This window comes from Hydra vulgaris, chromosome 05, assembly GCF_038396675.1.
Source record: "Hydra vulgaris chromosome 05, alternate assembly HydraT2T_AEP".
In the NCBI taxonomy this organism is placed as follows: domain Eukaryota; kingdom Metazoa; phylum Cnidaria; class Hydrozoa; order Anthoathecata; family Hydridae; genus Hydra; species Hydra vulgaris.
In genome coordinates, this window is record NC_088924.1 from 31,942,575 (window position 1) to 31,959,812 (window position 17,238).

The following is a 17,238-nucleotide window of genomic DNA, read 5'->3' on the forward strand; positions in this document are numbered from 1 at the left end:
TTTTTTTCAAACATTGTGAAAATGATGCTCTAGTTGTTGACATATTTTTCAAGTAAATCACATACAGAATTCCAGGGAGTTTCAGTAGGAAGTGGCAATTTTGTTCCTCCGCTTAATTTATAAATTGCTCCAGCTTGATGATTATTTCTTATATATTTTATTATTTGTGTAACATGCTTGCTCACATTTTCAATGTTAAGATCATTTGCTAAAAGATTCAGTATATGAGCAGCACACCCATAAGTTATGATAATATCTTTTTCAGATGACAGTTCTTGTCTCATTGATTTCATATTAGCTGCATTGCCAGTCACAAAGCTTTTTACTGTGCATCCAAATTTTTGTCTTACAGAATCTATTGCTTCTCTTGCTAATTGTGTAAGATATTCACCAGTATGTGAATGACCAGAAGTGTTGATTGTTTCTACTAAAATGTTAATTTTATCTGTAATTACAGAGATACAAACAATAGGTTCATTATGTACTTTACTCCAGCCATCTAAAGACATGGCTTCAATTTTACCATTCAATACATTACACTTTTCAATTTCTTCTACATAAACCCTATCTAATATTTCTCCTCCAATTTGAGTTCTATTAGGTAGAGTGTATCCTGGATGAAGCATATTGATAAATTTTTTAAATTCTTTGTGTTCAACTGTTCTGAAGCTAGAGTTTGTACTGTATATAAATCTACCAAGTTGCAGATCAAATAAATCTTTCTCTTTGAGGCTTGTTCGTGTGAAAAACTTATCAATTTTCAAATATTTATCAGCTGATGTTGAATTGGGCTGAAACCTTTTCATTTGTTGTTGTGATGTTGATGGTGAGTTACCTTTAAAATGAAATTGCAGTTTATTGAATTATTCTAAATATATGTTTCCAATTTAGGGAAAGTATAAAATTTTAAATGACAATGCAGTCATTTAATTACCTTCAAGAAGTTGTTGATCTTTAATTGAATCCATAATTTCATGGGGTTGTGATTGCTTGCACTTTTTTATATGTTCATGCATCCTTTGAATTTGACCTTCCATTTCTTTTCTACACGCATTACAAACTGCTCTACACCCCTTTCTTTCTGGAACAGTCACTTGTGTATATTTTAACCAAATCATATCACATTTGCGCCCAGTTTTTTGAGACATTTTTGTGGCATCAATATTTGTGGTTGCATGGTTTTAACCAAATGGTTTAAACCAATGGTTTAAACCATTTGGTTAAAACCATGCAACCCTGACTGTATGCTAAGTTTGAAACCAGTTATTCTGATATAAAGACTTTTTTTCTAACTTTTGCTCAAATTGTCTAAAATGGTGTATCTGGTACACATACAGTATGTGTATGATCATACACATACTGTATGCGCACCTACCATCAAAATGTTAAGTTAATGATAAGTGCAGTTGAATTATCAAAGGATTATCACAAACTTATTGATATGCTTGCTTGTAGTAGAGATAACAAGAATTGCTACTCTTAGTGTCCATAAGATTCTATATTAACTCTCAATAAGATATTGATGAAGATGATGTGTTCTGTATAGATTAAAAACAATGGAAGAAAACAGACCAATCTGAGCTAGTAAGTCTAACAGAAATCACAAATAACTACATTAATACTTTAATAAGTTATTAAAACTTACCATTCATTCTTAAATTACAAAAAGTCAAGCAGTTTAAGGAAATTTTTTTTTAAGAAAATTAAAAAATGAGTCTAGTAAAAAAAACAGTAAAATATTTAAGTATATAATTTTTTTAATAAAATTTTTCTTTTTTTAATTTTCGATTTTTTTTAGTATATTTTATTTAGATTTTCTATTTCGTATTATTTTCTTTTCTTCGAGTATTTCGTATAGTATTATTTTCTTTTCTTCGAGTATTTCGTATAGTATTATTTTCTTTTCTTCGAGTATTTCGTATAGTATTATTTTCTTTTCTTCGAGTATTTCGTATAGTATTATTTTCTTTTCTTCGAGTATTTCGTATAGTATTATTTTCTTTTCTTCGAGTATTTTGTATAGTATTATTTTCTTTTCTTCGAGTATTTCGTATAGTATTATTTTCTTCGAGTATTGCTGTTTTATTCTCTGTTGTTCCTTAAAGCTTTTTTTTGCCACAAATTTTTAAAACGCTTACTATATAAAAATGTGGTCAAGCTGTTTAAAAAAACTACTTTAAATGTGGACAAACAAGGCCTGCAACGCAAATGCTTTCTGGGAAGGCTTGTATTGTTGTTATTGTTGTTATCGCTACTATTATTATTATTATTATTATTATTATTTAATTTTTTTAAATGATTTTTTGTTTTTTGCCTTTTCCATGTTGTGTAATAAAAAATAAAAAATATCAATGTTACAATCATGAATAAATAGTGTTCTTAACTACTTAACCTTTGAACTTCTTAAATGTTCCATTAAATAGTGTTAACCCTTAAACCTCTTAAATGCTCCATTAAGTAGTGTTCCTAATCCTTAAACTAATAAAATAGAAATAACATGAAGTTTGTCATGAGAAAATTCTCAACAAAAATAATCAAAACAATCAAACTACACATCAGAACGTGTTCAAACTTGTTTTCATTTTACTTATGAAAAATGGTTTTAGAGGTTAATACTGAATTTTCATTAAATTTAAATAGTATTATATATTAGTGATGACCGCCTGAAGAGGACAGTCTTAAGGGATAAATGTTTTAGTAAATAGTCAGTAAATTTTTTTAATAATTAGTAAATTCTTTAGACAAATATTTGAGTATATGAATTAATGTTAATAAAAAAAAAGATGAATGCTGAATAAAAATTATAGGAATGATAGAAACTGATGTTAAAAATTAAAAAAATACAAATGCTGGTTAAAAATGAAATTGAAATGATAGAAATTGATGTTAGTAATTACCATACTTAGATTTATTTTCATTAAAAACAGACTAGAACTAAAAATGAACTGCTTTCTAAATTTAAATTTTATAGAATCAAAATCAGCAACCTATTAAAAATTAGTAAAAAATCTTATTACACAACTTATTTTAGCAAAAACATAAACAATATTATGAATACTTGGAAAAGGGATAAAAGAAATCATTAACATGAAACCTTCCTAGTATAGTTCAACACTTAAACTTAAATTGAAAGAAAATATCAGTACATATCAAACTGCTGTATTGAATATATTAAATATCTTTTTTGTAACTATCCAAAACAAACTTTAAAAATAAAATCATACCTTCAACAGAAATTTACCAACTCAACTCTGTAATTTCTAGTTCATTCATTATTGATCCTTTCACAGAGAATGAAATCTCTAATCTCATTAAAACTACTTTTAGAACTGGAAAAAGCTTTGGTCCTAATAGCTTTCCTAATAGCCTTCCTACATTCCTTTCTAAACTAATTCTAGACATAATTTCTAAACCTTTTAGTATTATTATAAATAACTCATTTCAAAATGGTTTATTCCCAGATTCTTTCAAAGTTGCTATTATGTCAATCTAGAAACACTATTAAATATATATCATGCCAATTTTGGCTCACATATACAATATGCTTGTCAAATATGGAGACAATTTTAACAGCAAGCAGTTTTAAAGATACTCCATCTTCAAAACAAAGCTTTAAAAATAATACATTTCCAGAATTACAAATTCAATCCTAATGTGCTTTATCTTACTTACTTTGATATACTTACTTAATGTGCTTTATCTTTAATGTACTTACTTACTTAATGTGCTTTATCTTACAGCTTTGAAGATCCTTAAACTATGTGATCTTGTTCAACTCTTGAATTGCCAGTTTGTCTGGAATCACCAACACAAAAACCTATCTCTTACCTTTAACAATTTCTTCCCCAAAAATGCAAATAACTGATATTATCTTCGATCAAGTGATAATCTGAACATAGCCATCTTAAAACACCGTTCTGTTATCTATGCATATAAGTTCATAAAAAACTAAAGTATAAATTCTTGGAATAACCTTTCCTAACCTTCCACTCAATCTATGTTTTTAAGAGTAACCTATTTCACTTCTTCCTAATCAAATACAGTTAATGTATAAGATGTTTATATATGTGTATATGTTAAAATATATATATATATATATATATATATATATATATATATATATATATATATATATATATATATATATATATATATATATATATATATATATATAATGCGGTAGTGGTGTAGTGGTAAGAGCGCTCGCTTCATAAGCGAGAGGTTCGGAGTTCGACTCCCACCACGTCCCTGGAAGTACCGCGCTCAACTTAGTTTCTCCGCGCAGCGGCCTTGCTTGGAAAGGTCCGTGTTTCGGAGTTAAAGAGTTGAGAGAGGGTTGTACCACGAATAACAACTAAAAAAAAAAAAAAAAAATAAAAATAAAAATACAAAAAAATGAGTAGCCTCCTCGACTGTAGTGGCCCCCCTCGGGCCTTGGGGAGGTGAATAATCTAAAAAAAAAATATATATATATATATATATATATATATATATATATATATATATATATATATGAATATGTGTGTGTTTATGTATGTGTATGTATGTATATGTATGTGCATGTATACATATATACTGTATGTGTGTGTATATACGTATGCATGTGTATGTATGTATATGTATGTGTGTATATATATATATGTGTATATTATGTATGTATACAATACAAGGGGATATAAGTATATGTGTTTATATGAATTTGTGAATGTAAATGTGTAAGTATGTTTGTATTTGTATTTGTCTATATATGTGTCTATGTATGTGACTAATACTAGATTACAATAATTTTTGTTATCACTATTGTAATTAATTCTATTTTTATTTTGATCATTTTATTTTTATTATTAGCATTTTTATTGTTATCACTGGATTGTTGCTGTTGTTGCTGCTGCTACCACTTTTATTATTATTATTTTTTTTTTATTATTATTAATTTTACTACTAAAACTTTTAATGTTTGTTTGCAAGGTTTTTAATTAAAATTAGTGCATGTACTATTAGTAAACTTCCATGAATGTAACAACTAATTCAGAAATATATTGATTGATTAATAAATAAAAAAACATGAATACTAATTGAAAATTATAGGAATGATAGAAATTGATGTTAACAATAATAAAGATATATGAATGCTAATTGAAAATGATAAAAAATACTTACTGAAGTATTGAATTTCAACTTTATTTCTTTTTCTGTTAAACCTGCTTCCCTTAATAAAACAACTTCTTCTTCTAAATGATCAATTATTTGGAACTCTTTCAGAGATTTTATACCTTCCTTTTGATGAGATTCATCCTTCATTAAAACACTTTCAGTAAATTTGTTTGTTTTTTCTAGTTCGCTAACACAAAAATCTAGTGTTAGATAATGTATAATACAAACAATAATATATATATATATATATATATATATATATATAAAATATATTATTATTATAATATATATATATATATATATATATAATATATATATATATATATATATATATATATATATATATATATTATATAAATAATATATATATAATATATATATATACATGTATATATATATATATATATATATATATATATATATATATATATATATATATATATATATATACAATATATATATATATATACAATATATATATATATAATATATATATATATATATATATATATATATATATATATAATATAAATAATATTATATTCCATATATATATATATGGACTTGGAAAAATCAAAATTTCAAAGTTAATTAATCCAAGTCTCATTACTTTGAAATTTAATTATTTTAAATTGAAACTTTGATATTTTCCAATGTCTACAAAGCAAATGAAACAATAAAAAAATTATCCATAGGTAGGGCTTGAACCCTCGACCAAAATCAATATAACAGTCACACCAATTTGACACAATTAACAAACCTATGCACTATATCAACGTGGCAATATAGGAAAAAAAGTTAGCATTAAACTATTAATTGAGATTCAAAAAACATATCAGTTTTATTGTTTTATTTTCTCTGGTTTATCCTTGATTTATTATACCATTCATTAAATTTGTTTTTCTTTTCAGTTTATATATTGTATACGTTGTCATTATAAGGGGTATACGCCTTATATGTGCTGTCATTATAAGGCGGTATATGCAGTGCCATAAGGCTGGCTAACACCCATATATATATATATATATATATATATATATATATATATATATATATATATATATATATATATATATATATATATATATATATATATATATATATATATATATATATATATATATATATATATATATATATATATATATATATATATATATATATATATATATATATATATATACAGGGCTTGCGATGAAGCGAGTGCGATCACACTCTGCTCGTAAAACGCTCCCGTAAACGGTATTTTCAAACGCTCTAGGCGTGATAAACAACGCTCGTTCAGCTTATAACGAGCGTATAAAATAACGCTTGTCCAATAGTTCGGGATTATTTTTTTAATTTTCATAAAATATTTAAAAAAGATTTTTTATTAAAGATATTCTTATTATCAAAGCACTAATATAAAATATAAAAAGCACTAAGTCGTTCTCTTTTGCACTAACGTAATGAATGAGCAGTTTGAAGTCGTTAATAGTCACTAATTTCAATAATGGAATGTGCACGTGGAAACACAATGTGAATACAAAAATGCGAAATAAAATAAGAACAGAAAATTAGAAAACCATTATAAGAAAACTGAAACTGCAGAGTATTTTTAATCTTGTGAAAATATCAAGTAAGATTTATTTGATTTATTGTTTGTAATATTCCACACATGGTTAATAATAAAAATAAATATTAATATTAGAGTAATTTTTGAAATTAGTTTTTGTTCATTGTATAGGTTTTTTATTAACTATTATTTATTTTAACTCAAATTTAAAACGATTCTATTGTTTAGAATATTTGCAATCAAGGACATTTGAAAAAGAAACAAAGTAACGATGTCAACATTTATTAAATAGTTTGGCTCCGAAGAAATAAAGTTTTTATCCACACATTTTAAAACACCATTGAAACATTTCAATTTTAATGAAAAGTTAGTTTTCCAAGATAGGAAACTTTTTTTAATTCATTCAAGAACCAATTTTGAAGCAATAGTACACAGCCAGACAGGAGAAATTTGGAGGTCGACATTCTTGTATAAAAGTCAACGTTTCTTAATTTATTAAAAGTTACATCGATTATCTTCGCAATTTCCAGATCAAACTCAAGCTTGGAGCGAATGTTTAGCACAGTAACTAGCATATTATCAGATCAACGTTTATCTATGAATCACGACACTCTAAATGATAGCATTATGATATTAGGAAACCATTGAAGCTGGTCAAAAGAAGAAATAATCCTGATTAAAAAGCGAGCAAAAGAAAATTATTTGAATAAGAGACGAGTGGTTCAAGTTGATGATGATCCAGTTGACTATATGACAACATTGATTACCAATCAAAAAAATTTGATTGGTAATCAATGTTGTTACATTGATTACCAATCAAATTTTTGATGACGATGATGAAATAGACAGTGCTGATGAAGACATGACTGATGAATTAGCTGCATTCAGTTTCGACAATGTAGAAGAGGAAACACCGTTGACAAAAGTTGAGGGGAAAATCTATATATATATATATATATATATATATATATATATATATATATATATATATATATATATATATATATATATATATATATATATATAAATATATATATATATATATATATATATATATATATATATATATAAATATATATATATATATATATATATATATATATATATATATATATATATATATATATATATATATATATATATAACGGGTGATGCGGAATTTATCGAACAAATCCTAATTTCATTATTTGAGCATAATAATAAGTTTTTGTGGCTTATCTTTGATTTTATCACAAAAACTGATTATTACTTGAGCATAATAATCAGTTTTTGTGGTAAAATGAGGTTAAATGCAGCTGAACGAGAATCTTTTCGAAAGCGACTAAAAATATTTTTTGTAAATAAACCTAATATAAAAAAAAAAATCGTAAATCATTTTGAAAAGGAAGGATTTGCTCGAAATACAATATATGATAACCTAAAAAGACTTGAAACTGTTCAATCGTTTTCTGATAGAAAGCACCCTGGTCGTCCGACATCCTGGACTAGAGAAAAGAAAGTCGAATTAACGAGACTTGTCAGCAATCGAAAAGGGGTCAGTCAGAGAAAAATAGGTATTAAATTTGGTGTAAATCAATCGACAATTGGTCGTCAGTTAAAAAAAATGAATATTAAATATTGAATACGTGAAAAGACTCCAAAATACACTATAGAACAACAAATAAAGGCAAAGAAAAGAAGCAGGAAACTAGTTAACCAACTCTATAACACAAAATCGCTTCTAGTCATCAATGACGAAAAATACTTTTGTTTTGCAGGGGACAACATGCCTGGAAATTCTGGATACTACACAAACAACAAAAAGACATGCCCAGAAAGTGTTCGTTTTATAGGAAAAGAGCAATTTTTCAAAAAAATTATTAATGTGGATAGCCATATCTGACCGTGGTATGTCCGAGCCATTGTTTCGCACTTCCAAGGCTGTAGCGATCAATTCATCAATCTATATTAATGAATGTTTAGAAAAACGACTTCTTCCATTTATTCCCAAGTATCATGGAGACTTTGACTATTTATTTTGGCCAGATTTAGCAAGTTCTAATTATTCTAAAGATTCTCTAAATTGGATGGACTAATATGTCTATTACGTTGATAAAGAATCCAATCCCCCAAATGTGCCTCAAGCACGACCAATTGAAAATTTTTGGGGACATTTGGCACAGAAGGTTTACGAGGGAGATTGGCAAGCTTCAACAGAGCAAGTTTTGATTGATCGCATTAAACTAAAACTATAAGAAATTGATTTAAACTTTTGACAGTCGCATATGAAAGGCATCAGAGCAAAATTGAGATCAATTGCAGATGGTGTTTTTTCATATAAAAAATAATATATTTTTATTAAAAGATAAATGCTTTATTTAAAAAAAACATAATAGTAGTTTGTTTTTTTATTTATAAATAAGTTATTGACATTTTTATTTTGTCCGATAACTTCCGCATCATCCGTTTTATATATAAATGTATGTATGTATATATATATATATATATATATATATATATATATATATATATATATATATATATATATATATATATATATATATATATATATATAAAGTAACCACAAAGTATTAAAACACTTAAGGTGGTTCACCTATAAAAAAAAGGCACAAAATTCAAAAAAAAATTGTTTTTTCTGTTGGATGATTTTTGTAAAAAATATATTCAGCTTTCTTATTGTGAAAAAAAAGTTTAAAATATATTTTAGTTTTTTTGTTATTAAACAAAATCTTGTACTATGTATTTTTAAAACGCATATGTTATGTATACTTTGCTTTATTTGTTATGCAAATTATGAACATTTTCAGTCATGCTTTCAAGTAACAAAAGCACATTTTTAAAGATTAAAAATAAGGCTTTCAGCTGTTCTTTGAGTTGCTTTGAGTTTCATCTCAGCTTGGAAAAAAATATTAATGCAATGACACAAACAAAAGTATTAATAACAATGACAATTATTTATGTATTGTAAACTTTTGGAATTTAAAGAATCTAGCATCACTTCTAAAATGCCCTGAGTGTAACAGTACAATAACGTTAACAGATAACCTAACATCTCGAAAGGGTTTTTGTCATTTATTCAAAATTAGTTGTATTTGTTGTGATTGGAATGAGTCTTTTTAATCTTCATACACATCAGTGAAGTGTTCAACTACAGATAAGTCTCAAGGAAAAACTGTGTTTGAAGCAAACCTACGTGCTGTTGTTGCTTTTCGTGAGATAGGAAAAGGTTTCAGTGGAATGGAGAAATTTAAAAAAGTTGCAAAGGAATATAAAAATGTAGCCATTGTATCCATGAAAAATGCAGCTTGTAAGGAAATAGACTTTAATAATGAACCAATAAGAAGATGTATTAAAATTGATGGTGCTTGGCAAAAGAGAGGATACGTTTCATTAAATGGTTACGTGTCTGGAATCATTGCAGACAAATGTGTTGATGTAGAAGTACTTTCTAAGAGGTTCTTTGAAATATAAAACTTGTAAGTTTTATATTTCAGAGTCGTAAAGGTTCTTTGAAATATAAAACTTGGAAACTATCTCATAGTTGTTCAATCAATCATTTAAAATCTTCTCGTTCTATGGAAAGTGCTGGTGCGATAAACATTTTCATTCGTTCCATTGAAAATTATAACATCATTTATGATAGATATCTTGGATATGGCGATTTAAGTTCTTATAAAGAAGTTATTGATTCTCAGCCATACAAGTCTTACAATATAACACCAGAAAAACTTGAATGTGTAGGACATGCTCAAAAGCGAATGGGATCACAATTGCGCAGTATTGTACAGTCATATAAAAGTACGAAGACCCCAATTCATGGTAGAAATAAATTGACTGAGTCTGCTATAAACAGTATGCAAAATTATTATGGTCTTGCCATAAGAAAAAATTTAAGTAATGTCTATGCTATGAAGAAAGCAGTTTTTGCTGTTCTTTTTCACTCGACGGAGTTTCCGGATCAAAACTTTAGACATTCATTTTGCCCATGGTCTGAAAACACATGGTGTAAATGGCAATATGATAAAATCAAAGGAACTTCTTTCTATAAAAACAAAATATCACTATCAAAGTGGATTCATGATACAATTAAGCCTATATTCTTTGATTTATCTGCTGATACCTTGTATATAAACTCAAAATGCTAATGAATGTCTTAATTCATTAGTGTGACAAAAGTGTCCAAAATCAGTTTTTGTTACCAGAGAGGTTTTTGAAATGGCAGTATACTCTGCAGTCTTACATTTTAATGATGGAGGAAATGGTATTAGAGAAGTTTTATCATAATTTGGATGTGATGGTTTTGTAACAGCCACTAAAACTCAGAAACAAGATATTCTTCGAATAACACGTATGGAACACAAATCTCGTCAACCTGTTTAAGAGCGTAGGAAAACTTTAAGAACAATAAAAAAAGGGTATCTTGATATTGAAAACCAAAAGGAACAACTGGGATATGAAGCTGAGGGTTTTTGATGCGTTTGTTCAACTTGTAATTGTCTAAAACTATAAAAATAATTTTAAAACTTGATTTACTTGATTTTTAGTTTTTATAATGTTCCAGAAGTTCAAAACATTGTAATTTTAGTTAAACACCTGCTTTTGACTTGAAATTTTCACAGTTTGTTCATTATAGTTAGGAGATTCATTTATGCCATGGATTTATAATACTGATAATGGGAAATATTATTTTTATGCAATGTAACACGCAATAATATTGATATTTAGTGCAATCTTTAAAAAAAAAAAAAATATCATCACACAGGAGCATGTATTTTTAAAAACCATGGCACAATTGAGAGATAAGGTAGTTTAGAACCAGTATGTAAATTTTTGGCACTATCTGATGTAAACATTTTTAGTTGTCCTGTGATGAAATTTTCATTTTTTTACACTAAAGTGTACAAAAAAGTATGGATAATCGAGGCAAAATACTTTCAACTTTTTTTTTTCAATTCTTCAATATTTATTTTATTATATTAAAAAAAATTATCTTGGTAGAGCTTATTTTTATCAAAAAAAAATTTTTGTAGGTGAACCACCTTAATATAAAACTTGAAAACGGCTGTGACCAACGCTTGATGTAACACAAAAAGATTTGAGAGTTTTTTTTATAACTACTTACTCTTTTTGTTTGGAGTTATTTTAGTGCCATTTTTACACTTTTCAAAATAGAAAAAATGACTCAAAAAGAAAAAAAGTAACAAAGGAACTTATCAAATATAAAAATAAGAAGAAACACAACACAAAATAATATTAATAGAATAATAAATCATTCGAATAAAAAAAGTGATACAATTTCTAATAAATTTCTAAACTCAGTTATTTTTATTTAAATTTTCATGCTATATGTACTTATCCGAAGAGATTGTTGCCTTAGCATAGGAACAGCCACAAATAGTCATTATCCAAAGTAGTGTCCATTATTGACCAACATTTTTGTGTACCTAAGTACTACTCAAGCGCTGAGTTGGCGGTGGCAGGATTTGAACTCGTATCGTACAACAGTCCGGGTTTTAACTTTTCATTCGACGCTCTAACCAACTGAGCTATCCAGCCACAATTAAAACAGAGTTTTGAAAATTTAGTCAAATACAATGTTGTTTTAAACAATTTTTCTAGAAAAGTTTAGGATGCTTGATAAAATAAATATCAGAAAACAACCATTGCTGATGATTGTTTTTTTTTTATGTATTATGATATGATAAAAAATATAACAGTGTAAAACTTAAAATGCTATTACTAAAACCTAACCAATTTTAATTTATCGGTGATTTTTTTATGTTTTTGAGTAAAAAACATTGAAAAAATCTCTCCCCTAGTTAAAACCGGTGCCGTGACAACGATTTTCAGTCATCATTTTTTCAATCATCATTTTAATCATTTGTGTTTATCTTGTTTAGTTATCCTAATATAAGGAGTTGATTCAAAGACATTTTTTGAATATATGAATTTACCGGAGGACAAATGTTACTTTAGTTATGATAAGAAAACTATTTTACTAATGACTTTCATAAACATTTTTTTCGCAAATAACACGCTATCAGTAAATAACTATTGAAAGTTGTTCAAAGTATTTTAAACATTTATTAACTATATTTTTAGTAAATTCAATTTTAGTAGCTATTGATGTTTTAAATAAATAGTAATTAAATGTTAAAATACTTTAAACAATTTTTAATCAATATTTACATTACATAATTTATTTACATGCATATATACATATATTAGCTCGCGCAATATTTTTTAAATTAACAAAGAAGTTTTCTGTCTTGTATTCAAATAACTATTTGAATAAAAAACATAACCATTTAATAAATGTATTTACTATTATTTCAATTTTAAAATTTTGATATAAATATTAGCAAATCTGTTCATTTAACTTTCACTCAAGGTATAAGGTAATAAATGCTAAAGTGATTTTAAAGCGCCTTTTAAATTAAAGATATTTAAAAAAGAGATAACTACAGTAAACTTAATTTTAAAAATGTTACTTTTTTTTATATTAAAAACTTATTATATTTAAACATAGTTTAAAAATGTATTATATTTTTTTAATCATTAAGTATAATTTAAAAAATTACTTTAACAAATAAGTTACATTTACTATGGGTTATTTTAAACAGATTTTAATAAAACTTTTAATAATTTATTTTAATGTTATTTGTATTATTTTATAAGTTAAAAAGAATATGGAAAAGAAACAAAACTTTCTGAAAAAGTTTACGTTTCGTTCTTTCGTTTTCATCACATAAACTAAAATAGCAAGCTAAAGATCAAAAGTTCATTCACATCCTGATATAACCCTAATTGTGAGGGTTGATATCAGGGTGTGAACTAACCCTATGGGGTTCTGTCAAACGTGGTATTCCCAAATGCTCATAAAATTAAAATTCCCAATTTAAAGTTAAAAAAATCCCATTCTCCAAATAAAGTTTGCCAAATTAAAGTTTAATTACAATTCTAAAAATTATTGAAAATTTATTATTATTAAATACTAATAGAAAAATTGCATAGAAAGAAATTCTAATTTATTTAATGTTTGAAACTTGAAATAAAATCACTGTTATAACTTGGTTGTAACTACACAATTGCATAACTGTGAAAATATCTCTTGGAAAAATGAGACTTTCTTAGCGATTTTAAAGATTTGTCAGCGTATTATATCCAAACAAGAACTTTAGACGTTTTAAATTTATTTTTGCTTCAAGTTTTTAAAATGTTTGAAGAAACTTTTCTCTTTTTTATATAATTTTCAAAACTTATTTACTACTCTTTTTGTAAATCTAAAGAACACCATTTTTGAGTCTTTAGATCAATTCTGCTCAACAGTGTTAACTTAATTTTAATGAAAAAGTTCTGAAAAAGTTCTGAAAAAGTGCCTTGATTTACTATAGATCCTAGCTCAAGGAAGAATTTACAAAAAATTGCTAATAAATGATCAGAACAGATTATATTATTTAACTATGTTGTTCATTTTGAGAATATATAAAAAAGAATGTTCGGTCTGTTTGTTTTTTTGATACAAACATTTTTTCTTGTGTGAATATACTGCATAAATTTAATTTTTTTTTGTCATAATTTATGACTATGAATGAATTAAATATTTGTGGTACAGATTTTAATTGAACATAAATCACTATTATATATTATATATCATACTTTAAAAACCGCCCTTTAATGCCCACCAGTGAAAAAGAAATATATATTCAAAAGAATACTCTTAAAATGAAAACGGCAGTGATATATTAAGATTTAAAAAAATCAAATGTAAAATTCTTAATAATAATTAATATACACTGATTAAAATAATATAAAAATATATAATTCTTGGAAAGAAGAGTTCACTTTACAGTGTTGTTGTGAAACCACTTTTAATTTTGGTGAATAATGTAAAAATTATATATATATATATATATATATATATATATATATATATATATATATATATATATATATATATATATATATATATATATATATATATATATATATATATATATATATATATATATATATTATATATATATATATAATATATATATAAAAAATATATATATAATATATATATATATAATCTATATATATATAATCTATATATATATATATATATATTATATATGTATATAATATATATATATATATAATATATATATATATATATATATAATATATAATATATATAATATATATATATAATATATATATAATATATATATATATATATATATATATATATAATATATATATATATATATATATATATATATATATATATATATATGTTTGTTTCTGTTTTTACATTTTTAATATTTATTACTTACTCTTTTAATGATAAATCTGTGTGAAGTTGTTTTTTAACCAAACTTTTTATTTGCTCATCAACCAATGTCATATACTTTTCAGTTGGTGCTTCACCAAAACCAGCTCTACGTTTTTTTCCATGTGCATTCATTTTATGTTCTAAATTTTCATATAATATTATTTTCATATAAAAATATATAGTTGTAAAATTATACGAAAGAAAAATTTAATACCATCTCGAGAATCAATAAATGTAGATTTAGCAATGCATTAAGATTCATTGTGGTATTATATTAAAATAGCAGTGGAGCCTTCAGTACATACAACTGAAAATTAATCTTTAAAACATCTTTAACAAATGCTAATATAATGTATCAATGTTACAGTATTACAGTATATCAATGCTACCATAGCATTGATACAAAATTGAAGCCAGGCAAATTTTACCGTGATGACGTAGAGTGAGGCAGAAATAACAAATTTAGTTCAGCATTTATATTACTCACATATTTACATTTTATATTTCAATTTCAAGTTATATTTTGCGTTTCATAGAATTTAAAATTATTTTGGAGGCATTTAAAGTTCATAAATAATTTATAAATATAAGTTAACTTTAGTTAAACTGAATAAACTTGTCCGAGATTCTACATGAGGTAAGATGCGGTAGTGGTGTAGTGGTAGAGCGCTCGCTTCATAAGCGAGAAATTCCGAGTTCAATCCCAGTTCTCTGGTAGTACCACGCTTAACTCATTTCTCCGCGCAGTGGCCTTGTTCAGCAAGGTTCGTGTTTCAGAGTTATAGAGTTGAGAGAGGGTTATACCACAAATAAGTAGCCTCCTTGTCTGTAGTGGCCTTCTTGGCCTTGAGGATAAATAAATATATATATATATATATATATATATATATATATATATATATATATATATATATATATATATATATATATATATATATATATATATATATTTATATATATGTGTATATATATATATATATATATATATATATATATATATATATATATATATATATATATATATATATATATATATATATACCTTTATGAAGATGCCCTTAAAAAAAGTGGCTTTCAAAATTTCAAGCTAAAATTTGAAAAGAAAATTGCAAAAAAGCGTAATCGAAATAGAAACATAATTTGGGTCAACCCCCGTACAGCAAAAATGTTTCAACAAATATAGGTAAAATTTTTCTAAAATTAGTAGACAAACATTTTCCTCCCTCTAATAAATTACATAAGATTTTTAACAGAAATACCATTAAAGTAAGTTATAGTTGTACAAAAAATTTAGAAAGAATTATAAAAGACCACAACTACGCGTTAATTAATAAAAATGAACATATAAAAGAAAAAATTATTGTAATTGTAAACAAAAAATAGATTTCCCTCTAAATGGAAAATGCCTTTCGAAAAACATAATTTACAAGTCCATTGTTTCCTCACAAAATAACCCTGATAAACAATATATTGGCTTAACCGAGGGGGAAAGGTAAAAACGTTATGCCAACCACAAACAATTGTTTAAACACAAAAAATATTCAAAAGAGACTATGCTGTCATAATGTATTTGGGATTTAAAAGAAAAAAATAAAAATTTTAATTTACAATGGTCTATTCTAAAATCTGCCCTGCCTTGGAAATAACATTTCCAAAAAATGTATGCTCTGTTTGCAAGAAAAATTTGAAATAATTACTCATTTAAATCAAGAAAATTTATTAAATAAAAAACCTTAATTAATTTCTAAATGTAGGCACGAAAATAAATACCTCTCAAAGAAATTTATTTAATAATTACTTTCTGTAACTTCCCGTTAACCAAAAAAATATAGTAATCAAAAAAATTTTTTTATAATAATTTATAACTTCCTGTAAAATACTTTTTCTGTAAATTAAATTTTTTTGAGATTTAGTAACTCTTCCTGACGATCCAGCAATGGTGAAACTTCAATTAGAAGAAAAAGTTAGATAAGTGTTTTTTACTAATTTATATATATATATATATATATATATATATATATATATATATATATATATATATATATATATATATATATATATATATATATATATATATATATATATATATATATATATATATATATATATATATATATTATATATATATATATATATATATATATATATATATATATATATATATATATATATATATATATATATATATATATATATATATATATATATA

At 25.0% G+C, this 17,238-nt stretch overlaps 1 protein-coding gene across 1 annotated transcript in view; it reads right to left on the minus strand.

Annotated features, from left to right (window-relative positions):
* The window catches only part of LOC100199875 (RNA-binding protein 41), a 74,382-nt gene extending 59,212 nt beyond the window's left edge, over positions 1-15,170 (minus strand). The window contains exons 1-2 of the mRNA XM_065797914.1: positions 15,031-15,170; positions 5,161-5,341 (exon numbers count right to left, since the gene is read on the minus strand). Coding sequence (XP_065653986.1) covers positions 5,161-5,341; positions 15,031-15,161 — 312 coding nt within the window. The 5' untranslated portion in view covers positions 15,162-15,170. The remainder of the gene's footprint in view (positions 1-5,160; positions 5,342-15,030) is intronic.
* Positions 15,171-17,238: the final 2,068 nt, after the last annotated feature.